The 26,307-nt window shown below is 35.2% G+C and overlaps 1 protein-coding gene across 1 annotated transcript in view; it reads right to left on the bottom strand.

Moving 5' to 3' along the window:
- Positions 1 to 26,307, bottom strand: part of KIF5A (kinesin family member 5A) — a 189,366-nt gene that overhangs the window by 26,801 nt on the left and 136,258 nt on the right. Inside the window, 5 exon segments of the mRNA XM_053708192.1 lie at positions 2,278 to 2,494; positions 17,428 to 17,532; positions 23,849 to 23,920; positions 25,112 to 25,120; positions 25,122 to 25,173. Of these exon segments, the coding sequence (XP_053564167.1) occupies positions 2,278 to 2,494; positions 17,428 to 17,532; positions 23,849 to 23,920; positions 25,112 to 25,120; positions 25,122 to 25,173 (455 nt within the window).

The following is a 26,307-nucleotide window of genomic DNA, read 5'->3' as shown; positions in this document are numbered from 1 at the left end:
GGATTTGTAAGAGGCCACGAGGCTAAAGACAACACCATAAGAGTGCTTCATGCCCTCCAAACAGCCATTGATCAAAATAGCCCCTTAATCCTTCTGTCAACGGATGCCGAAAAGGCATTTGACAGAGTCGACTGGCATTTTATGTGGTCAACGCTGTCTAAATTCGGAATATCTAACAAATTTATATAGAGAATACAGGAATTATATAACAATCCCCAAGCCAAAATCAAAATTAATTACACCATCTCCAAATCTTTCAACATATCCAATGGTACCCGCCAAGGATGTCCATTATTCCCTTTATTATTCGCCCTAACAGTTGAAATTTTAGCACTTCAGGTCAGAAATAAAAGCACTTCAGGTCAGAAATAATCAAGCCATAAAAGGTGTCTCCTATGGAAATATATTTCAAAAAAGCCTTTGTTTGCAGATGATATTATTTTCACTTTACAATCGCCTGCATCCTCCCTGCGAGCATTAGTAAAGACACTTGATGAATATAGAAAAGTATCTAACTTATCTATAAATTTGGGAAAATCAGGGCTAATACCCATCAACATAGACACAACAGGGACAGAATATATATCTCAGAACACTGCCTTTCCAATTACTAAATTTATCAGATATCTAGGATTGAATATATCCAAAAATCCAAGAGATTTATAGCAAAATAATTATATAAAACTCCAATCTGACGTATTCAACCTGTTAGAAGGTTGGCCCACGCAAAACCATTTATCCTGGATAGGACGCATTAACACAATTAAAATGATTATTATTCCCAAATACCTATATATATTCCAGACATTACCAATCTCTTTACCGCATCAATATTTAACGACCCAACAGAAAATGTTAGAATCCTTTATTTGGTCATACAAAAAAAATGAGAGTAGCACATAATACCCTTTATCTAAGCAAAGAGGATGGAACCCTAAATATGCCAAACCTAATACATTACCATAAAGCAACACACCTTACACACATAATTGCATGGAACCATAACTCACCATCAAAGCTATGGATCCAAATAGAAGCTAATTTAGCAAATCTTCATCAGATGAGAGATGTTTGTTGGATCCCTAAGTCAACTAGACCACCACAACTTAAAGATAACAAGTTAATTAGGGCTACATTGGATGTATGGGACACCCTAATCAAATATTCCAATGAAATTACTACAATAGTCTCACCCCTAACCCCATTACTAGGCCACCTCCTCTTTTTTAATCAAACTTCTTTCAAAATTGACCCAGAGAACATACTATATAGAAACCTGCCCTTATTTCTACTAACTGACCATACCCAGGTTAAAGAAAGGCTAATACTACGAGATGATCTGGGATCGCCATTCTACAGCTGTTTTTCATATTTTCAAATCCGACATGCAATACTTGATAGCCCCATAAGAAGGACATTATTCATCCTCTTAGACGATTTGAGAAGATATGTTTAAATCCTGATATAAAGAAGGCACATCTCATATGTCATATAAGATCCTTAGAGGGTCCTTCCCATGCAAAAAAAACAACATATCGTCTCAGACTTGCATTTTAGCCAATCAGTGCTCACTCCAGGGTAACTTCACGTGCATGAGCTCAATGTTATCTAAACACATGAACTCATGCCCTCTAGTAATGAAAAACTGTCAAAATGCTTTCAGATTAGAGGCAGCCTTCAAGGTCTAAGAAATTATGATATGAACCTCCTAAGAATACCAAGAGAACAAAGTAAATTGGAAAGTTGTTTAAAATTGCATGCCCTATCTGAATCAAGAAAAAAAAATTGTGACCTGACTGTCCCTTTAATTCCTATTTCCTTCTGATATAATGTTTCAGCTTTGGTTTATGGGATCCATGAGTGTCCCTTTCTGTCTTTACTGAAGTACTATTTAGTCTAATAGGAGATGCATTTAACATTTCTCATGTTTTAATGTTGCAGTTGTAGCTCCTGCTTGATAAACTCTTTCTTAGTACTAATTTACCAGCATTTGTCATATCAAATAATATCTGAAGTACTTAACTATGCATTTATTTGTTTGCATAACCTCTTATGTTGTGTCTATATAACAATTTGATAAGTCACGTGTAAGTGATGATTTTTTTCCGAACTGATACTGTTTTATTTTGTCTGTAATTTTTTAATTTAAAATCTAAATAAAAATATGTAAAAAAAAAATGTTTGTACTTATAAGTAGGTATTAAATCTGGGAGTGATATTTATGCCCCTTTAATTTAAAAAAATACAAATATGAATTTATCAAATATTTTCTCTTACCAATCTGTGCTGTATGTGTTCGTTTCACTGTATTTTTGTAGCGTACAGCTTCCTTAATACGGTCAACTTCCTGCTGGTATCTTCTTTTGTCCTTCATAGCCCCTTCTTTGGCTTCTCTCAGTGCACCCTCCAAGGCCTTAACTCTCTCAGCTGTAGCCCGAAGACGTTTTTCCAATTTAGGAAGCTCACAACGAAGATCTGCATTGTCACGAGCCAGCTTAAAGAGAATATATAATAAGCAAGACACAAAAAATATGCTGGTAAACATACCTACATGCAATATATGCATGTCAATCTGTAAAATCTATAACTATAGAGTAATTTGACAAGTAGTGAATAAAATTCAAAGGAATATTGAAGTTATTTTGTTTTGTTTATTAATTTTAAAGGGGGAATTTTACTATTGCAAAAAGTTGTTTTTTTTCATGGAAATTTCTGCCCTAAAAAAAACAACCTTTTGTTTTGCATGCTGATAGAAGCATGTATCTCTCTACCTATGAGACCATGGAAGTTGATCCTATTAGTGTCCCATGTAATGAGTTTGCCACAAACACGCATGTGTGTATTTAAAAGAGCTCTCAATGCAAAGGATCTTTCCAGGATATCTGCTTATGCTTAAATGAAGAAAATACATTTAAAAACCCTTTACACCCATAATGATGTAATAGAAGTGTTCTAACTCATAGAAAATAATGTGCACCAGTCATGTATATATCACATTATTATTATTAGTTATGACGTGTAAACATATTACTGAGCACTTTACAGGGGTCATTACGTACAAAAGCCAGTGACAATACTTTTAACTAAAACAAGATAGTTGACCTAACAATGTAATGGAGGTAACAAATGAAACAGACAGAAAAGGCAGAGGCCAAGGGGAAGATTTAACAAGTGCTTTAGCGAATCATGTCCGCCTGACGTAGCTAAGTGCCGACAGCATACGCTGTCTGCATTTAACATTGCACAAACATTTCTTGTGAAATACCTGTGCAATGCCGCCCCCTGCACATTTGCGACCAATCAGCTGCAAGCAGGGGGTGTCAATCATCCCAATCGGATCGGGATGATTTCAGTCCGCCACCTAAAAGGTGGCAGAGAAGTTAAGGAGCAGTGGTCTTACAACCGCTGCTTCTTAACTTACGTTACAGGCGAGCCTGAAACTTCAAAGTAGAAAGCAGCATGTCTTTCATAAGTGATTTATTAATGAGACAGTATCAGAGGAGAAAACATGATGAAGAAGATAAAAGAAAAGTTGTAGTTGTAGAAACCAGAAATAATTGAATACAGGAGAGCAGCTAATTGGTTTAGGCTCTGATATCAGATGCAGAATTTGCAGGTGAGTGGACTGATAACAATTGAAATTGAAGACAAATTAAACGGTAGGTGTGTCCATGTCTATAAATATAATACAAACATTGGGTAGGGTTTGTGGAGGTCTAGAGGTAAAAAAAACTGGTTGTGTTAGTATAATTTTTAAATTACTGTATAATAACTTTATAATCTTCAAAATCAATATGACCTTCAATACAGTTTTATCTCTGTAATCTTCCATATCTTTATAACACAGTCCTGCAAATGGTAGTTAATATATATTGATATTGAGGTAGCCATATTTAAGTAAGAATATTTACTACTTATCCAAAAGTAAATATGAATGGATATTGGTTTTAAAAAGTCTTATTTCTTTTTTTATAAGAAATAGTGCATATTCCTTTAAGCACATGTGCATAGGCCCTTATGAGGCAACTGGTGCAGACCCATAAATAATTGGCAAAGAATTATGAAAAAGACAGACAGATGGAGGATGAATCACAATAAAATCATCCATTTAAAAAAAGACAAGGAATTCAGGACTCTTAACAATGTATGGCTATACATAGCTATGATACAAAAAAATTATTTAATATGAAAAATAATTACACATATGCTCACAGTGTAAAAACAGGCACAATTAAATGCCTCTACACAAACAAACAAACTACAAATATATTAAAAATATGCACAAAAGATATGTCCTGTGTAAGCTACTAATTACTGTAGTGTATTAAACAAATATGTAAAGATAAATACAGAAGGTTTAGCGGTAGCAGAAAGCTCTTGACCAACCACACCCTTGCAGCACACAGAACCCCCAGAGACACTGAGGGAGGTATGACCTGGGCAGTACAGTAATGGGGATCTACTGTAAGTTGTCAGAACTTATGCGCCACAATAGGCTAAAAGCACAAAGCAGAGTAGGCCACACATGAAGGACAACAAATCCTCATTTTAAATAAAGAATGGAGCACATATATTCTTATTAATTTAAGCATTGAACTCCGGTATCATCTGTTTTTTATATAGCTCACAATAAGCTATCAGGCATGCTCCTTATGGTAAACGTTTGTAAACGGTACCTATAGCCTCATTTTGTCCAATAAACAGTGAGGAGGAAAGTCTGTGGTGCCGTAGTTAGGAACACCTTGCACTAGGTGCCATACTCATTAATAATTCATTAAGGGCCAGATTACAAGTGGAGCGCTAATTTATCATGCCCCCGAGCTTGCGGTAGCAATTAGCGCTCAGAAAATCAACCTCTGGTTAATTTTCTAAATGTCCCCCAATTGCCCCCAAAATTGAGTGTAGTGTGCCATGTAGCATCTTTTTTTATATAACTACAGGAGGCAGTTTTAAGGGGTTAAAAGTGGCGGGTGTGGGGTGTTAGAAAAAAACAGCACTTAAGAGTGCCTTTACATTGCGGTCTATGGGAACTGTGTGTTCCCATAGACTGCAATGTAAAAATATATGTATATGATTATATATTTAACACACAGGCAAATCATCCTGTTTTTAGGGATCACTAGAACTTGAACCCTGCATTTATTTTACATGATATTGCATTCCTAAACCAATGTTACGGGTTTCACAGGACCCAAGACCTTTGTCAATGTTTCTGCCTTAACAGCTAACACTCTCACTATTGGCTTGCTTTATCTCCTTGCCCTGTCAGTGCAGTTCCTTAACATTTCTAGAAATTCTAGGATCTATTATAACAAGTAAATTCTGGCTTTCATTAAGAAAACTCATAACTTGAATGGCAATATATTATGAGTACATTTTTAAATTTAATGTATCTATTTAAAAGATAGTGTCCCATGACTTCAGAAAGGAAAAAAACGTATACATTTAATTTGTACAGACCCATATTTGTTTAGAATTTTTCTCTGGTAACTTCAAGTATAGGTGTTACTTTGTGTGTTCCTGGGTGTGACAGATCGTTGTATCTATGTGCCTGAATTACTGTTGTTGAACCTGCCTGTCTGACTACTCTACCTGTTTTACCCCTTAACTGCTGGATTAAATTACTGTTGCTGAACCTGCCTGCCTGACTACTCTACCTGCCGTACCCCTTAAACAGCTGGATTGTATTACTGTTGCCGAACCCTGCCTGCCTGACCATTCTAGTGGTGTGCCCTTCGACTGCTTTACTGTTGCCAAACCCTGCCTGACCATTCTAGTGGTGTGTCCTTGGACTGCTTTACTGTTGCCAAACCCTGCCTGCCTGACCATTCTAGTGGTTCATCCTTTGACTGCTCTGACGTTGCTGCTGGGGACTGTCCTGCCTGTGGTGAGTGCCGCCTTCCTCATCTTACTAACTTTCTCTGCTCTGGGATATTCCCTATCATTCCGACTCGAATGATCCTTTGGAGGAGACAGAGCACATGAATCTCACTGAAATATACACATCCACTCATCCACTTCCCAGAAGCAGATGGCAAAATATATTGACCAAATCAAGTTGAGAGAAGCCACATCAAGGGCAAAACCCCCCAAAATCGGCTTTCTTCCAGGCAGATCACAACAGCCTGTACAAAAGTTCTGGAAACCCAGAAGAGCTCTTCAGCTGTCCGAGGACTGTTCATTCCAGTCTCAAATATGCTGGCCACCTATCTGTCCCTCCTCCACAGTCCCAACAGCAGTATTACTCTACTACCACACAATCAACTGCACAAAACAGTGAAAGGTGAGTTCATATCTTTTTGAGCAAAACAATTCCACTACTGGTGGCATCCTTCCAGTTTATAACTTTCCAACCAAACTTCTCAGTGGTGAAGATCTATAATTTGGGCTGCTACATGATATTACTAGAGAATCCTTGGGTAGGTTTTACTGAACCAAGGAGAGCAAATGTGAGTGAAAACAAATTAGTTGTTAAAACTTTCTCTTAGGGCCAGATTCCAAGTGGAGTGGTATTTAACGCTCCCGCTCGAGCACTCACTCCACTAGAAGTAAGTATAAATGCATATCCATCTTTAGACATGTATACGTATGTATCTCAAAGTTAAAACCCTGCCTTTGTTTTTTAAACACCTGAGACCTTATATCTTTGAGCCCTTATAACTTTTTTTGTGCAATATTTTTTAAAAAAAATATTATTAGATGTTTTATTATGAGTGTAGCTGTACTTTCTAATGTATTCTGTTTTATTATGAGTGTAGCTGTACTTTCTAATGTATTTTGTTTTATTATGAGTGTAGCTGTACTTTCTAATGTATTTTGTTTTATTATGAGTGTAGCTGTATTTTCTAATGTATTTTGTTTTATTATGAGTGTAGCTGTATTTTCTAATGTATTTTGTTTTATTATGAGTGTAGCTGTATTTTCTAATGTATTTTGTTTTATTATGAGTGTAGCTGTATTTTCTAATGTATTCTGTTTTATTATGAGTGTAGCTGTACTTTCTAATGTATTTTGTTTTATTATGAGTGTAGCTGTATTTTCTAATGTATTTTGTTTTATTATGAGTGTAGCTGTACTTTCTAATGTATTCTGTTTTATTATGAGTGTAGCTGTACTTTCTAATGTATTCTGTTTTATTATGAGTGTAGCTGTATTTTCTAATGTATTCTGTTTTATTATGAGTGTAGCTGTACTTTCTAATGTATTCTGTTTTATTATGAGTGTAGCTGTACTTTCTAATGTATTTTGTTTTATTATGAGTGTAGCTGTATTTTCTAATGTATTTTGTTTTATTATGAGTGTAGCTGTATTTTCTAATGTATTTTGTTTTATTATGAGTGTAGCTGTACTTTCTAATGTATTTTGTTTTATTATGAGTGTAGCTGTATTTTCTAATGTATTTTGTTTTATTATGAGTGTAGCTGTACTTTCTAATGTATTCTGTTTTATTATGAGTGTAGCTGTATTTTCTAATGTATTTTGTTTTATTATGAGTGTAGCTGTACTTTCTAATGTATTTTGTTTTATTATGAGTGTAGCTGTATTTTCTAATGTATTTTGTTTTATTATGAGTGTAGCTGTACTTTCTAATGTATTTTGTTTTATTATGAGTGTAGCTGTATTTTCTAATGTATTCTGTTTTATTATGAGTGTAGCTGTACTTTCTAATGTATTTTTTATGTGTTTTGTTACACTTTTTTGTTTAAAAAAACAGTTAATAAGAGCTCTAAGCACGCGCTTTCTCGATGAGAGTTAACTTCAATTGCACTCAAGCGATCGAACTGTTAGCTTTCCACTCATTACCTGGGCCTTAGTGTGTAGATATAGCCTGCTACCTGAATCAATATAATTAGCCTTCCATTTCCATTTAAAGGGATATGAAACCTAATTTTTTTCTTTCATGATTCAGATAGAGCATACAATTTTAAACAACTTTCTAATTTACTTCTATTTTCATCTTTTCTTCTTTCTCTTGGGATCTATTGTTGAAAAGCTGGGACCTATGCTTAGGAGTCAGCCCATTTCTGGAGCACTATATGGCAGCAGTTTTGCAAGAATGTTATCCATTTGCAAGAGCAGTAGATGCCAGCTCTATTTCCTGCTATGTAATGCTCAAGATACCTACCCAAGAATCTCTTCAACATAGAATATCATAGGAATGAAGCAAATTTGAGAGCATAAATAAATGGGACACTTTTTTAAATGGTATATTCTGTCTGAATCACAAAAGAACATTTTTGGGTTTCATATCCCTTTAAGTTCCCCTAAGTAATCTTTAGTTCAGCTATAAAACTTTCCAAAATCCAACTAGCTGTAAATATATATAAACAATAAATTATATTTTTTACAGTTTAAAGCCTACTTTACAAGTATGGCATAAATATATTAGTGTGGTTAAACTAAAACACAGCTCAAGTTAAGTCTATGGGGCCTATCTATCAAGCTCCGAAAGAGCAGTTATGACGCAGCGGTCACAAAGACCGCTGCTCCATAACCTGTCCGCCTGCTCTGAGCAGGCGGACAGACATCGCCGGAAATCAACCCGATCGAGTACAATCGGGTTGATTGGCACCTCCCTGCTGGCGGCCCATTGGCCAGGAGTCTGCAGGGGGAGGCGTTGCACCAGCAGCTCTTGTGAGCTGCTGGTGCAATGCTGAATATGGAGAGCGTATTGCTCTCCGCATTCAGCGAGGTCTGGCGGACCTGGTCAGGTCCGCCAGACCTTGATAAATAGAGGCCTTTTTCTTGCACTCATATAACAAGTTGAAAGTAAAAGGGCTGCACTTGAGCGAAAGCCTCAGGTGTGCTAACATATGGAGGTCGGATTGAGTGGAAGAGCTAACTCCCTCACCTCATAGACTTTTATCGAGCACCATACAAAAATCGCTTCTGACTTTTGCTCGAGTACGCACCCGAATATTACTTTAAAAATAAACATATATATTAATTTATATATGTATGAATCTAATACTTTATTGCTCATATCACAACTTGTAGTATGAGAGATATTTAACACAGTAGTGCTATCCATTGAACATATATGGCACGCTAAAGAAATGTCAGCCATGCTAAACATTCTCTGCTAATTCTATTTTACCACTCTCTTGTAATGCCAGATTTTGGGGTATTCTGAGTGTGGGTCTGCGTTATTGATAGCGAACCCTGCACTATCAATAGCGCTCCAATTGTAATTTAGGCCTAAATGGTTTTGGGTGTGTTTTTACTGTCACAGAAACCCTTGAACAAATATTTAGAATGATTGAATTTACATTTACACATTTCCATAAAGCAAAGCAATGTCTCAAAAATAGTTTATCTGAAATAAACCCTACTCCGACTATATATAACACAGAAAAGAGATAAATATTGGTTTCTAGCTATGCCAGTGTCTGCTACCCTCAAACAGTTACTGCTGCACTGAGCAGATAAAGAATAGTGCTATCCCAATGGAAATGGGATTATCTGTGAAGAACATTTTCTTTTCTTTATGAAACCATATAAATCACTTTATATCCTTATGCTTTAGACCCCAAAAATTCTTACAGGGAATTATTGCTTGGTAAATTATTTTCTCTGTAGTCATAGCAATGTGTATGTTTGTGATAGACTAAGTGCATAATATCTTATTTGTAAATTCTAATTGATATGGAACTTAATAAAAAAATGAATATCCATTAAAAAAGTTGATATTGAAGACATATTGCTTTGTCAGCTATTTGAATTTAAATATTTTATTTCAAATAATGGAATTTCAGCTTTATGGAAAAATAAACTTAGAATTGGGAACTAAAAGCAAAATAAATAAATAAAATAAATCAATAAAGCAATGTACAAAAGGAAAAGTGCAAAATTAATAATTAACATTTTTTTTTTTTAATAGGTAAATTTTTTTATTTTTTTTAATGTGGTATTTATTCTTTCATACTGATTTGATATGGAAATACTCCTTAGAAACAATAGTAATAAACAATAGCTATATTCTCTGGAGATTAATCTGAGTCTAGAATTAAGAAGAGCTTACAAATAATTATACATAATTCTTTAATTCATCATGGATCATCAGTGATGTTATAGACTAAAATAGTTCTTAATTCACTCCTATTTAAGCCAGGCCCTTGGAATGCCAAAAACAATTAAACCTTTTTAAATTAATTGCTTATATCCATCTACTCAGTTCCTTCAGATATGCGCTGTCTGGATATCCTGTTTGTAAAATCTTCATTATGATATCATGATATAATAATACATGTATTGATTTGACATTATTAGGTGTCATCATTCCCATGATCTCATTGTATTAAAAAAAATGTGTTTATTTTTTTGCAAGTTTGTTTTCTTTTTTTGTGACTAATGAGTTATATGTGAACCATTACCCATTCAGTTACATTTATACTAATTCTATGTACTTGGTGTATAAGATTTTTACAGTCTAATTTATCAGCAGGGAACAACATGTTCCATATAAGCTTACATTTTCTAGGAAATTCCTACATTTTTCTTTAACTGAAGACTACAGCATCAGTGTATCTGAGAGACAACCAGTTGCCTTCTTTATAACCATTTACAACAACCAGGAAGCCCTGTATTCTGTATAAGCCATAAGGATCCTAAAGGGGCACAGAGTGCTTGTTCACTGTGTAAAATTAAGTTTAAAATGAGAACCATAAATACAAAAATGCTATTTAGGACCCCATGAATTATGTCTGCAGTTGTAATGCTTAATAAAATATTTTTCTTATAAATCCATGCTATACATCAACAAATACTCTTTAAATGTTGATGTACTGTATACTAAAGATTTAAGAGAAACAGTCATTGTAATGACTTTCAATTTTTTTAAAAGACACCATGGTCACTTAAAAGAAGACACACTCATAAAAAGGTTTGCCACCCCTGGTATAAGAGTATCACATCTTACAACAAAAGATTTATTGACTAAAAGATATTATTATAATTGATTTAGCTATAAGGTTCTTGACAAACACACAAACATCAAATAGTCTACACATCTTTGACTCCATAAAACTGCACCCTACTCTGCACATATTAGTGCCACTAAAATGGGGTAACCTGAATACAAAGGATCCTTACATGTCTTAGAATGGAGAGTGTTCATTAATTTGACATGATTAGGGGCCAGAAAATTAATACTCAAATACTGGACAAATAATCAAGCTCCACCTTTCAAATAAATTAGCAAATCTCATCTATATTCAAATGCTTATAGAATAAGTGAATGTTAAGGGGGACATACATTTGACTCTTAATAATAAATGTGAACCTTTTTTAATGTAACTTTCAAATGCCATCAGAGTACTCTGCCCATTCAGCAACAGCTTATACATACTCAATGAACAATTACGTGTGAGGTGGTGTATGTAATATTCATATAGACAGTGATCAGTATTTAGTATTACAGGATGCGGAGACGGAGTGGGTTACCACTGAAGATTTGCCCTGCAATTGGAGAGAAAAGTGTGGGCCTCATGCTTTACTCCTACTTCTTGGAAGTGGATTAGGAAGTGTTTATTTGTTTTATTGTTTTGTGTTTTTAGTTTAAAACAAAAGAGTGATACATTGATGCTTGGCCAGCTAAGTGATGGAACTTAATGATTTTGATCAGCAATTCACTATATTTACTTCTTGCCAAATGTTGTTCAAGGTTGTGTTATTATCACTCTTGTCCTAATAAACAAAAAATAAAAATGGGATGGAAAGTAAATTAAAGACCTAACGGCTAACAGAAGGACACAAATACCATGACCTGATTATAAATCTCTCTACAAACTCACACCGATTTTATAACCCCAGATACAATTGATTATGACAATGGTATATTTTTACATCAAATTATAAAAACCTGTAACGCTGATGACTTTATTTCATTTTTTAAAGAAAAGAAAATGAATGTATTAATCTTCTCTTTCATAAGCAGTTTTTCTCTAGTTTATCCTATTCTGGAGCTTTATATCCTAGCATACAGTTTTAATAAACTTTGTAATACATATACTTTATAAAATAAAGTCTGGTTTTGTCTTTTTAATAGCGCTGACATCTCTTGCATGACCATGGTCTTGATCGGCAGCATAAGCAGCTGCTGATAGGTGCATACTATCTGCTAGAATGTCCCTTTAAAGCTTTATTATATGTCTGAAAGAGTTGTACCCCTGAGAGTAACCCATACATCAAATTAGTTCTGCATGAATTAACTCCTTTAATGTTTCTTTTAAACCACATGGTTTACACTTATATTATTTATTGCTAGCATCTATATCTAACAAAGGTGAAAATCACTGCCAAAATTCTATATCAAAATCCTCTCAAGCTTGATGCTATGAGACACAGTAAACCATTATACTGCAGTTGGGCCTTGGAAAAATGAAGTATCAACCAACACCAAATGTTAATTCTTTTCACGGGTTTGCAAATAATAGCTGTTACTTGTTTATGTTTTCCTACATTGTGTGCTGTGTATCCTCCACGTATATGAAATGTGCTTAATGAAATGTCTGACTATTCAGATCAGAATGTATATATTGAGTTGTTGGTGCTAGAGGGTCTCAGATGATCTGCAGACCAGGATTAGGTCATTATATTTCTGCATATGCGTCTTTCAGTACCTGCGACACCCAGTCATCCAGCTAAATAGAAGGCAGCAGAAAGGGAAATGGGGAATACAAATGGGAGTCATTGAAACAAGTTTGCTTGTTCTAAACTTACCATGCAGACAAAAAAGCAGAATGTGATCAAAAACAGGAAAATGAGGACAAAATGCATTAAATAAAAATGAGGCCAGAGGCTGCTGCAGAGAGTGCTGTAGAGTTATAAAATTATGATCTATACTATTATAACTTGAAATACGAGTTAGATTTATATAGGAGGGCACAAAATATATGTGATAATTAAAAGGAAAAGTATTTTATATAAATCTATCATACTTAAAATATAATCCCTATTTATTCTATATACATTGTTTTTATTATTATGTGCAAATAGGTAACATCCATCTGAAAGCTCTAATCTAAATAGGTGATGAAATGACTTCTAATACACCTCCTGAAATCCTGACGCACCAGTGTGGGTTGTCTTTTCTCTCACAGGCTGTTACTTCCCGTCATGTTTTATGTCAGTGGCATCAAAGAGCCCAGCACCACAGGCCTAGCCTCTTATCATGGAGTTAGGTTGCTGGTTGGGTGGGCACAATCAATTCTACCAATACTAATACAAAAGCATTATCACAAGTTTAATTCAAAACAAATAGAATTGCTATGTGGATGATAGAAAAAATATATAAATAACCACTGGAACATTAAAAGTACACCAGTGCCCTCTGGCCTATCCATAAAATAAAATGCTATTGTATTGCACAGAACCTAAACAGCAGCTGCTAGATAAAGGTGTATTATTCTTTTTATGGAAGTAATTACATTGATCTGAACTGTTTAAGTTGAAAATCATTATTTATTTATAAGCAAATATTAATTAGTCACCTTAATTGATCTTTGAATTTGTTTCTCAGTTAAAGGGACATTCTAATGCAAAATTACATACTCTAATGTGTTAGAGCGTGCTTTTTCTTCATTGCTGATCACCTTTTGCAAAGGGGTTAAACGCAAAGGTTAAGTCCCACTCAGGAGTTGCAAGCATTGCAGCTCCTGAGCTGGACAAGGCTAGTGATTGGTGGCTATGTGCGACTTCTACTCCTTAAAGTAAGTTAGTGTCAGCAGTTCAAAAACATTACATGCACAAACTAGACCATGTCACTTTTCAATTCGAATATCACTGCTGCTGTTTGATACATATTGACCCCAATCACTTCTGTAAGAATTTGTTGTGTGAAAACTTTAAACTCATGAGTGCTTATTGGCGTCATTTTGTATGGTAATTAATTAGCACAGCTGTTTGGATTGCCTAAATCATACCAGGTACATATGTAATAAATCACATATTTAATTTCTCAAGGATTTATTAAACTGGGTGTTAGGGCATTAGAGGTGCCTATGGGCCCTGGGGCACCAAAAGAATGCCTCCTGCAAAACCAACAGCCCCCATCTCCCCCATAAAAAGTAATGTTTAAACTCAAGAAACAGCACATGAAACAGGTCAATGGGGTTCCAGACAGTAAGACAGTTGAAAGCTGGTATGAAAAGTGGTTTCAGAGTTGTAAGGCTCTGTGTAGAAAGTAGGTGATTTTCACCATTAGAAGTCTTGATAAATTAGGACATTCTGACGGATTCTTATGGATTTGTATGTCTTTGAATTAGAACGAAATCCTGGACAAGTAACTTTCCTAACAGAGTAGAATAAAACCCACTGTTTGCAAAATAAAAATAAAGATTAAGAAAATAGTTATTTTAAAAGGAACTAATATTAACATTGTAAATGGGTATACTCTTAAAGGACATAGTAACTTAGGGCTGGTTTCCATTGAGGTGGTAAATTGTGGAAACTGGTGATAAAAACATTTATCTCCATTATTTAAGTCTATGGAGAATTTTTATGTTACCACCAGTTTATAAACTTTACCAACTGAATGGAAACTAGGTCATAGTGAGCAATTGTTAAAATGGATTATAAATATCAAACTATGTCTAATTCAACTGATGTAAAATAACAAGCAGAAAAAGACTAACGACTTTCCTAAGTCACAGTGTGTATGACTGCACCTTCTCTAGCCATATCTCTACATTGTGATTTCCATGATGGTTCAGCGGCTAATTACAATAGATTTTGGACTTCTCTAACAAAGGCTCTTCTTTTTAAGCAGGATTCTCAGTAAGAGTGAGAGTTGGCATATGAGAAGGCAAAGGGAAATTACAAAAGTACAAAGTGATACACACACAGGCCCCCCTATTCAAAGCATCGAAAGACTGGTGAAAAACTGGCTTTCTGGCCTTGCCAGCCACCTGTCAATATATTCTAAAGAAGGGGGCTGACCCGCAGTGGCGTCACTAGGGTTGGTGTCACCCGGTGCAGTAACTCATGGTGTCACCCCCCCCCCAGCAGGAAAGGGAACAGGGCAGAATACAGCTCAGCACCGTGAATAATTAAACAGAATTTTAATATGAACTTTGCGTATACTACGCAACGATTCATGCATAGCTGGATTATGTTTTCTTCCTCTTCCGCTGGGTTTCCCCTATCTAGATGTTGCCTGCCGCAGTGCCCTGTAGTTATGTGGCCAATGCCAGATTAAGGGCTTCATGGGCCTGGAGCTGATGATTTTGGTGGGCTTATTTTCGGAATTGCATGAAACACACACAGAAAGACACACAGATAGACATAGATATACAGACACACACACACAGATGCACATATACACAGAGAAAGACACACACAGAAACACAGTGAAACACACACAGGCACATAAACATATACAAAGAAACAGACACACTGACACACACTGACACACACAGACACACAGATACAGAGACACAATGATACATACAGACCCACACACATACAGAGAGCCAGACACAGATACAGAGTGTTTTGGGTGACAGGACACTAAATTATTACTGCCGTCTCTCTGTACAGACAGACACACTGACACAAACATACACAAACAGACACACAGAGACACATACACACAGACACACAGGAGAGTGTGCTTCCATAGGCTCCAATGGGAGCCTTGTTTTGATGCCATCAGAGCACTCCTACATTACAATACAAGGTCTAAAAAAAAATCCCAAAGATTTTGCGTGATTTTTCTCCATGCCGGTGAGATTTTGAATATCAGGCTCTGGGTGTGAAAGTAAGACACTTACATTACAATATAATTACCTAAAAAGGCCCCAAAACATTTTGCATAATTTCTCTCCATGCCGGCGAGTGTTTGATTATTTGGCCCTAAATGAGAACCTCAACTAAGAGTAGATCAATTACAATAGTAGAAAAACAGAATCAACGGCTACTTTATTGAATGCAAAAAGTTTAGTCCATTGAAGAATCAAAAGTTGTTCAGCTCTTGTCTTACGCGTTTCGGCTACATGCTGTAATCATAGACCATAGATAGCTGTTTTTATGGAGTTATCGCTTGGATTCTGTTTTTGTACTATTGCTTTTGAGGACTATGGGGAGTCCAGCTACCTCAGCATACTCCATTAACAGCACCTCTCCAGTGGATTCCTTCACTGAAGTTGGCTGCAGCCTGGAAGATCCTGCTCCTAGTCCTGACGTCATACCGTATTTGGAAGAGTAGCCCACCATTCAGTCTCCACAAGCTCTGTGTGCTAACCAAAGGCAGTGGTTCGTTTTCACAATTAGAAGGGGCAGGTAGGAAGAAGCCACTTGTGTATGTACATACTCAGTTTGAGATAACAATGGTTTTGTGCTATCAATAAGTGCAGTGAACTTATTTAATAACATATGTTTTTCTTTTATGTTAGATCAATGACAACTCATTTGTCAGATTCCTGAACTCATGTTTACATCATGTAGTTACTATACCAACAAGAAGTTAAAGAAAGAGCATTAATATTTTAATAACTGCTTCATATCTTCAGCATACACATTTCAATCTAATATGGATAAATTGGGGAATAACTCTTAAAGAATGACTGAAATTCTAAGTTATATAATTTATAAGGTCATTTTGCACTTATCACAGTGTATGAGAGACTCACAAAAACTACATTATCACTTTTTGCTAAAATCTTGTGAATAACAATCTAATGAAGTATGTTCCACCTCTGCACAGTAGAGAAGATCACTAATGTCTCTTTACTGAGATACAAAGGGATTTATTTATTTTGCCACAGCTCTGCAAGTTGGCTCTTTGGCTCACAATTTCATTTCAAATCCATGCAGAACAGGCAACTTGTGAGTGGAAAAGAAGCAGAACACGCAGACAATGGCAAGCAAAGCATCTGAATGACAATCAGCTCTTTGTAAGTGTATCAAATTGACAAAAGAAGATTCAATTCTTCACTGTATGTAAAAATAATTCTTTTTAAAGGGACATGGCAGTTCAAGTTAAACTTGTATGATTTAAATAGAGGAGTACAGTTCCAAATATTTTCCCATTTACTTATAAACTGAAATGTACTTTTTTTCTCTATATATTGCTGTATATTAGCTTCTTTCCATGACAGAGTGCACGTTTTCAGCACTATATGGCAGCAATGTTTGTAATAATGTTAGTTATATAGTTCTCAAGACACACACATGCTCCTGAGCCTACCTCAGTAAACTCTAATGGAAAGGAGCTAAGTAAGAGCCAAGAAAATATTTTTAAATAGTATTCTAAATCATGAAAGTCTAATTTGTACTTCCATGCCCCTCTGACATAGAGAAATATTACTTCTCACAGCTATAATTAAGCAGCACTAGCAAATAACACAACAGTATGGTTCATGTATAGCCAGGTTCACTATTACTTTGCACAGAGCCTCAGCAGGTATCTTTACTTTATGATACACTTACTTGTTTGTGAACCTTTGTAAGCTGTTCCAAGTTGTTCTCAAGAAAGGAAATCTTCTGTTTCTGTGAGTGTATCCCCCCACTGTCCTCGGGTTCCATTTCAGAACTCTGCAAAACACAGAGGAATCTATATGTTTGTGTATATATATATATATATATATATATATATATATATTTTTAGAAATACAAAAATAAGAATTTGTACTTTGAAGCAAAATGTTTATTTTTCAAAGAAAAAATGTTCCTTTCGATATTTTGTAATGTTTTAATTTAATATAAATACTGTATAGAGAGCCAGACCTGCCCTTTGGGCATGGTGAGAGGCCGCCGCCCAGGGCCACGGACATTGAGGGGCGCCACACTGTCATCAGGGTGAGGGTATAAGGTCGTACAATGTACGTCCAACGTTTAGTTTATGAAGAAGTGTTTATGGTATCAGGAGGTGTAATATATAGTTTTATTACTTATATATGTTGGGACAAAAGATGCAGATAGTCCCCAGCACTATAAATATGCTAAATTTATTCAATCATATGGATATACAAACAAAGGGAATGCAACGTTTCAGGCTGACAGGCCCTTAAACATGCAAAGTTCACCATTACATCTGTGCTTCTTTTAACATACAAATTCACCTATGGCAGCCTTTTTCTAATTAACGCTTTAGACAAAAACGTTATGTACAACCTTATACCACCCCCTAGTGGCTAAATTAAAAAACGTTTTAAACTAAATCATTATAATGGTACTGTATCATACAGGTACATTTTGGAAAGAGATAGCCTAATCATATTAATGACAATATCACCATAAAACTAAATATATATTAATGGGACTAATTTGGATAAAAGTGAGTACACTTTATTGGAAAAGGGCTTGTCATTCTGCTTATACCGAGAAATTGATTTTTTTATTTTTATTTTTAAGTTTAGTATTAAATTAAAAACTATTTTTAGACACTAAGCAAAGCATACATGAAAATATACAACAAAATAAAATAAATCATCTGCACTTTCATTTAAAATTGAAACCTTTTTCTAAAAGAGTTAAATTTGTATAAAAACATAACTTTACTCATACATTTCTGAACAGTAACGTTGATATATATATTAAATTAGTAACAGCAGAGGCGAATAAGTTACAAACTGAAGTTATAAATAGCCTGAGGAACAGATAACATAGTTTAAAATAAAAATATGTGGTGATTAAAAGACCGGGCAAGAGTAGAGCTACCATTGTTTTAAGTAAAGACTATTATATTCAGAAAATAAATAACTAAGGGCCAGATTAAAAGTGGAGCAGTATTTAATGCTCCCGGCCTCGAGTGCTAACTACCATAGGAAATTAGGTTTTATTGTGCATTGGTTAGCACTCATATTACAAGTTTGAAAATGAATAATTAAATATAATATATATATATGATTTTTTTTGCACAAATATACATGTATACCTATATATAATATATATATATATATATATTATATAGGTATTGATACAGATATATACTGTATATATATAGGAACATCTATTTAAAAATACATAGAACATATTCTGATATGTGCAGAACATTGGAATGGTCATAATTTACAGTAAACACACAGTAATTATTGCATACATAGTTTTTTATACGTTTTCATCTACTTAACTGCAAAGGGCTCCAATGCACACACATATATATATATATATATATATATATAGTAATATATATATATATAATATATATTATATTAGTGATGCACCGAAATTGAAAATTCTAGGACCGAAACCGAATTCGAAAATCCAGGATGCACTTAGCCGAAAACCGAAACAGAACCGAAAAATGTCTTTTTTTTTTTTTACTTTTTTTTTGCATAATTAGACTATTTATGAATGAAATCTGAATTGAAAACCTGCAAGCCAATAAAATAACCACACTTATTGAAAGCAACACAATATAAAATGGACAAAAAATATCTTATAACAAATAATAATCTAAAAAACGATAATGCCATTTTCAGCCAAAATGTTTCTGGCAAACAATTTCGGTGCATCCCTACTTAAAAACAATATTAAATATACTGTATTCTGTATTTTTTTCTGTGTAACAGAATCAGATTTAACAGTATTTTTTTTTTACCAATTATCCAAATAAAGTATAGTCCTAGAAAACTATTATATGAGAAACAGTAAGTGAAGAAATGAACTCAAACAGCAGCTCTAGGCTAGCATCAAATTTGAAATATCCTACACAATCATTTCACCAAAAATAACAGGCAAAAAAACCGAAAACCGAAATAGCCAAAAAAGCCATTTTCGGGCCGAAACGTTTCAGCGGCCGAAATTTCGGTGCATCCCTTATATATATATATTATATATATAGTCCATCCCAAATAAATCACACTCTCTGGGGTTTAAGCCTAGCAACAGGTTTATTCCATGACGATTTGGGGCATTCACCCCCTTCCTTGTCTTGGGTAAGGGTGAATGCCCGAAACATCAACGGAATATAACCAGTTTCTGTGCTTAAACTCACAGAGTGTAATTTATTTGGATGGAATATTTGATTGATTCTGCACACCTGGGTATCTTTGAGAATTTCTAATGAGAGTGCGCTGATAGGTATTTTTGTTATATATATATATACATATATACAGTATATACAGTATATATAGGTGTGTGTACATGTGGTATTTATGCGTTTATGTGTATATATGTCTGTAAATTACATATATACACATATAAATACATATTTACACACACACACACTCACATCATTTATATATATAGATGTGTATATATATAAACAAAAAGAGAGAGGGACTTTTTAGAAAATGTAATTTCCTAAGATGTGAACGTTTTTGGGATTAGCCCCTCCTCAGACATACAAAAAATATTTTTTAACATTTATTTTTTGTATGTCTGAGGAAGGGGCTAATCCCCCGAAAACGTTCACATCATAGGAAATACAATTTTAAAAAGTCCTGGCGAGTGCACTCTCTTCTTTCTGCTTGTTCTACCCTTTCTGTTGCACCCCAGGCAATTGTATCCTGATATCTGGAGTGCTTGTCTGTTCTACATGTATGTATGTATAATATATATATATTATATATATAATTATATATATATATAAATATATATATATTATATATATATATATATATACAGAGAGAGAGAGAGAGAGAGAGAGAGAGATGCATATACATCTTTAGACATGTATATGTATGTATCTCAATGCTAAAGCCCTTTGCTTTCCTTTTTTTTTCTTCTAACACCTGAGATCTCATATCTTTGAGCCCTTATTAACTATTTCTTCCTGCATTTTTTAAAAATTAATTTTCATTATATGGTGTTATTATGAGTGTAACTGTATTTTGTATTGTAGTTCTGAGCTCCAGAGCTTCTAATGCTATCCCGATGAACAATAACTTTAATTGCGGCTCAAGCAATCACGTTTACTTTCAACTTGTAATATGAGCAAAAAAACCCAACGTGCGTAAACACCCATGATAAACCCCTCCTTTTCGCTTGTGCATAACTGTTAGCGCTTCACACGTAATCTAGCCCTAAATGTTACTCAAACATACCAGGGGGTAGATATCTATATATATATATATATATATATATATATATATATATATATATATATATATATTTGAATTTTATCTGAATTTTATATATAATTACAGGAATTCTCAAATATATATTTGATAAATGTCTAATGAAACCAAGTTGTAGTGAAATACATGTACTCAATCACTGTACACTAGTACTTACATATTTTATAAAATTAGATATGTTGTAAAATATGAATAACAGATAAAAGTCTACACATTCAGAAGCCAATTTGTCATGGTAGATCCTAATCAACAGTTATATCTGTATTAGAATTTGAAGCAAAGAAAGTGTGGAGGGTCATCAGACATAAATATATATTTATACTAAATAACACAAATTTTTCTTGCTTACAAAAGAAATGAGTCAGTCCAGAACCCCAAGATCAGCTTTGAGTCAGATTATGGGGGTAGATTTGGGGTAGATCGCTGGAAACAGCGTTAAGAAGCATTGGCGGACAGCAATCAGCCCGATCGGATACGAGTCGGTGTTGATTGACACCCTCTGCTAACGGCCGATTGGCCGTGAATCTGCAGGGGGGGGCGGCATTGCACAAGCATTTCCCTAGAAATACTTGTGCAATGATAAATTGCCGACAGCATACGCACAAGCATTTTCATTAGACATTTATCAAATTTATATTTGAGAATTCCTGTAATTACTGTATATATAAAATTCAGATTGTTCTACATTTTAAATAATATGATGTATCTTGATTTATCGATGTGCGGCGGACATAATGCACTACAGTGGATCATGTCCGCCCGCAGCACAATGATAATTCGGCCCCAAAGTCTCCAGACAAAAGTCAGCTATGCCACTGACCGGCATATATATATATATATTTATAAATATATATATATATACCACATATATATATATATATATATATATATTATATATATATATATATATTATTCCACAATTAAGCACTCTCAATGATAGTGATACAAATAGGCATTGAAGCCGGACACCCAAATATTTCCATATATATAGTGAAATGTAAAACTCTTATATGCTGCCTACATTAATTCTTAACCCCAAGAGGATACAGGGATGCAGTCTAGAAACGGGGGTTTGACAACAGACAATGGTTACACCCCAATTTGTTTTTGCCTTTCAAGAGTTCCACCTAGAAATGTGGTTCTTAGGCCGCCAGGCTTTCTATCTAATTTGGGCGGGGGCTGCAGAAGTACTGCAATGATTGCCCAGCATTTGCTCACTTTGTTCGCTGGCATAGGTTTGCATGGCACTTAAAGAGACATGAAACACAAAGATGTTCTTCAGGATTCAGATAAAACATACAACTATAACCAACCTTTCAATGTACATCTATAATTGTCTTAATTTTCTTGTTGTCCCATGTTGAAAAGCAGGAAGCTAAGTTCAGGAGTGTGCACGTGTTTTGCGGCACTATATGGCAGCAGTTTTGCAACAATGTTATAGATTAGCAAGAGCACTAGATGCAGCACTATTTCCTGCAATGTAGTGCTTCAGACATGGGCAAGCTTCCTAGCTAGAAATCTTTTCAACAAAGAATAACATAAGAACAAAGCCAAATTGATAATAGAAGTAAATTTTAAGATTTTTTTTTTATATAATTGTGTGCTCTATCTGATTCATAAAAGAACAAATTTGAGTTTCAATGTCTCTTTAGAATCTAATAACGTTTCCCTTCTTTTAATCACCACTGGAACACTGGGTAGAGAAAGCTTAGCCACAGACCAAATGTAATAATCTCAGGGAAAAAGATGATGCCACCGTTGACTTTCATTTAGAAGCTGTTTGCCAATTTAACACATTTGCATTGGATAATGACACTCATTGAACCTAGTTATAAGTTTATAGGAACTAATAGGCACATTCTACACCACCAGACCATAGGTACATTCTACACATATTCCTGCCCTCACAATTGCCAGTATTAGGTCATATTTCTGGTCTAAAGTAGTTATTGTTATGTTAAAGTAGTTATTGTTATTTTATGACTGATTGGAGGCTAGATTTGCAGTACACATGAATTGCACATTTATATTACCTACCTTACAAGCTTTTTGGTTGCCCTGATACTCCTAGACAGCTGTTTGACACATAATTACACATTTGGCCCTGATTGGCCTGCTTCTCACTGCCCAAGCAATTTTACACACTCTGAGCTGGCATGTGTGGGACACTTGATGTCACTAATGTAACAAATGAATTTACTTATTCAGTAACACCTGTAACCAAGAGAGTTACAGGCTAAAAAGCCAACAAAGTCCCACCTATTATTCAAGTTAAAAGTTTTGGAGGTAAGAGTATTAAAAACAATCCCAAAGAACAGTGCAGTATAAAATATTGCATTTTTTCTTACAAATAATGCAACTTATGTGAAGTACTTAGGCTTCATTTTCTAATTGTAAATAGTTTTTGAGATACACATTTTGGATGTTTCCATGTTCACAACATTATTCTGCCAGCATGGGATCGTTGCTGCCTCTGAGAATTTCATGCCTGGATATATATGAATACTTAAAAATAATGCAAGTGGTATAATCATAAACTATATGTAATTATTTCGTTTTTTGATGCTAATAGAATCATTATTGAATTCCATAAAGTTATATGTGTAATATATTGATCTAACAGTTGTGGTAGTATTTAGAATTTTTGCAGCATTTCAGTTTTTTGTTATATTTTTACTGATGGTTTATAGAAGGTGCATATTTTTTTGCAGGTAATAGTAGTAATGTAATAGTTGCTATAGAGGGTTTATTATATTAATTCCCTCAAAGTGTCTCATCAATAAGATTAGTTTTATTGAACCAGTAACCAGCCTTTGAGAGATACTTACTTTCTTGACTCGAGATGTGACGTCTTGAACAAAAAGCTTCCGAAGATTGTGGAGGGTCTGGAGTTCATGGGCCTAAAATAGAGAAAGTTCATAAACCCAATCCATCATAAGTATTATTATTATTATCAGGTATTTGTAGAGCGCCAACAGATTCCGCAGCGCTGTAAACATAGTCGGTATACAGGATAGCTTTTGTAGGGATAAAGTGGGTAGAGGGCCCTGCCGAGAGTTGCACTGTTGTAGTCAGCTCTTATGAAGGCGATCTGCAAACAGCTGGGCTCATAGGCTTACATTCTAAGGTTTCAAGGGGAAAGCAATGGAGTTAGGAAAGGTTAGTTGTTGGTTGTAAGCATCCCTGAAATAGTAGAGTTTTTAGGGAGCGCTTGAAGCTGTTAAAACTAGAGGAGAGTCTTGTGGAGCAAGGCAGGGAGTTCCACAAGATGGGGGCCAGTCTGGAGAAGTCTTGTAAACGGGAATGTGAGGAGGTAACCAGAGAGGAGGAGAGGAGGAGAATCCTGAGCTGATCGAAGGTTACGGGAAGGGGAGTATCTGGAGACAAGTTCTGAAATGTAGGGGGGAGCAGTGCAGTTGAGAGCTTTGTATGTCAGAGTGAGGATTTTGTGTTTAATCCTAGAGGCAAGAGGAAGCCAGTGAAGGTATTGGCAGAGAGGTGCAGCAGATGAAGAGCGACGAATAAGGAAGGTGAGCCTGGCAGAGGCATTCATAATGGATTGTAAAGGAGCTATGCGGCAGCTAGGTAGACCAGAGAGGACGGAGTTACAGTAGTCGAGGTGGGAAAGGGATGAGAGAGTGGATTAAAATCTTAGTTGAATCTTGTGTAAGGAAATTTCTAATTTTAGAGATGTTTTTAAGGTGGAGCGGCAAGGCTTTAGCCAAGCACTGAATGTGAGGAGTGAAGGAAAGATCTGAGTCAAGTGTTGACCCCAAGACATCGGGCATGCAGGGTAGGAGGTATTGATGGAATTATCACAGTTATAGAAATTTTGGAGGTTGAGACATTGGAAGAAGGGGGAAAAATAAGAGTTCAGTTTTGGAGAGATTTAGCTTAGGGTAGTGAGAGGACATCCAAGATGAGATATGAGATAAGACAGTTAGTGACACGGGTTAGTAAGGAAGGAGGGTATGTCTGGTGCAGAGAGGTAGATTTGGGTGTCATCAGCATACAAATGATATTGAAACCCATGGGACTTTATTAAGGATATATATATATATTTATGTCCTTCCTTTTGGATGTACACTTACGACAGTCTCCCTCCAGTCCTTTAAGATCCTGCTTGGATTGCTCTTGTTTCTCGTACAGAAATCTGTCAAGTATAAAGACATGGTCCGACCATTATTTGTGGATGTTGACTATCTGATAGTTTTACCACTAAACAATGCTTATGTTAGGGGGAAAACCTCACTACTTATAAAAGTGCAACTGTGGATCCTCTTAAAAATATTGTTTGATAGTGATTAAATTAATGGGCTCCAGATACAATTTTGTCCTGAATTCGGTACACAGTACAGTTATGATTGCATATTCAAGCTGATGAAGCTCATTTAAATTCAGGCCATGTCAAGGCACAAAGCATCCTTAATATAGTTCATTTCTTTACTTCAATGCAGGAAAAGGATTAAAAGAGAATGGAACTTCTGATAGTTTAGTTAATAAGTTTATACTATAATAAATGCGCACGTACACATGCACCCAGACATATAGCACATCTATGTTATATAGATATGCTTGTATGTGTACATATGATCTTATTTAATCTCTGTTAATTAATTTCATATGTTGTGATATCAGAAATGATATAATTTATTATGTTATTAATTATGTCATGTGTAATTTCTCGAGTAATGTTATTGATGGGTCACAAAAATTCTCACAAATTTCTTATTTGCCTGTTCTAATTTCTTACTAGGACAAAAAGGAAAATTAAAAGTAGGTAAAATGTGTATATTCTAAATCAGTGATAGCCGACCTCCTAACACTTGGGGGCCACTGATCTTTTATTTTTAGAAGTTTTAAGGGCCACATATCAATTATCTAAGAAGCCTAAAGGACTCCATGAGGGCCCATTTATCAAGCTCCAAAAGGAGCTTATGGGGCCGTGTTTCTGGCGAGTCTTCAGACTCGCCAGAAACAGCAGTTATGAGCAGCCGGTCTAAAGACCGCTGCTCCATAACCCTGACCGCCTGCTCTGAGCAGACGGATAGAGATCGCCACAATTCAACCCGATCGAGCTGATTGACACCTCCCCTGCTGGAGATCGATTGGCCACAAGTCTGCAGGGGGCGGGCGTTGCATACGTAGAGCATATTGCTCTCCGCAATTCAGCTATGTCTGTCCGACAGACATTTGATATATAGGCCTCCATATATAAATCTATGGCTATTAAACACACAAATAATAATAATAATACATTTCCTTGGTTGCCCACAAAACACTATGA

This window comes from Bombina bombina, chromosome 3 (assembly GCF_027579735.1).
Source record: "Bombina bombina isolate aBomBom1 chromosome 3, aBomBom1.pri, whole genome shotgun sequence".
Lineage (NCBI taxonomy): Eukaryota > Metazoa > Chordata > Amphibia > Anura > Bombinatoridae > Bombina > Bombina bombina.
This window is presented reverse-complemented; position numbering and strand designations above follow the sequence as displayed.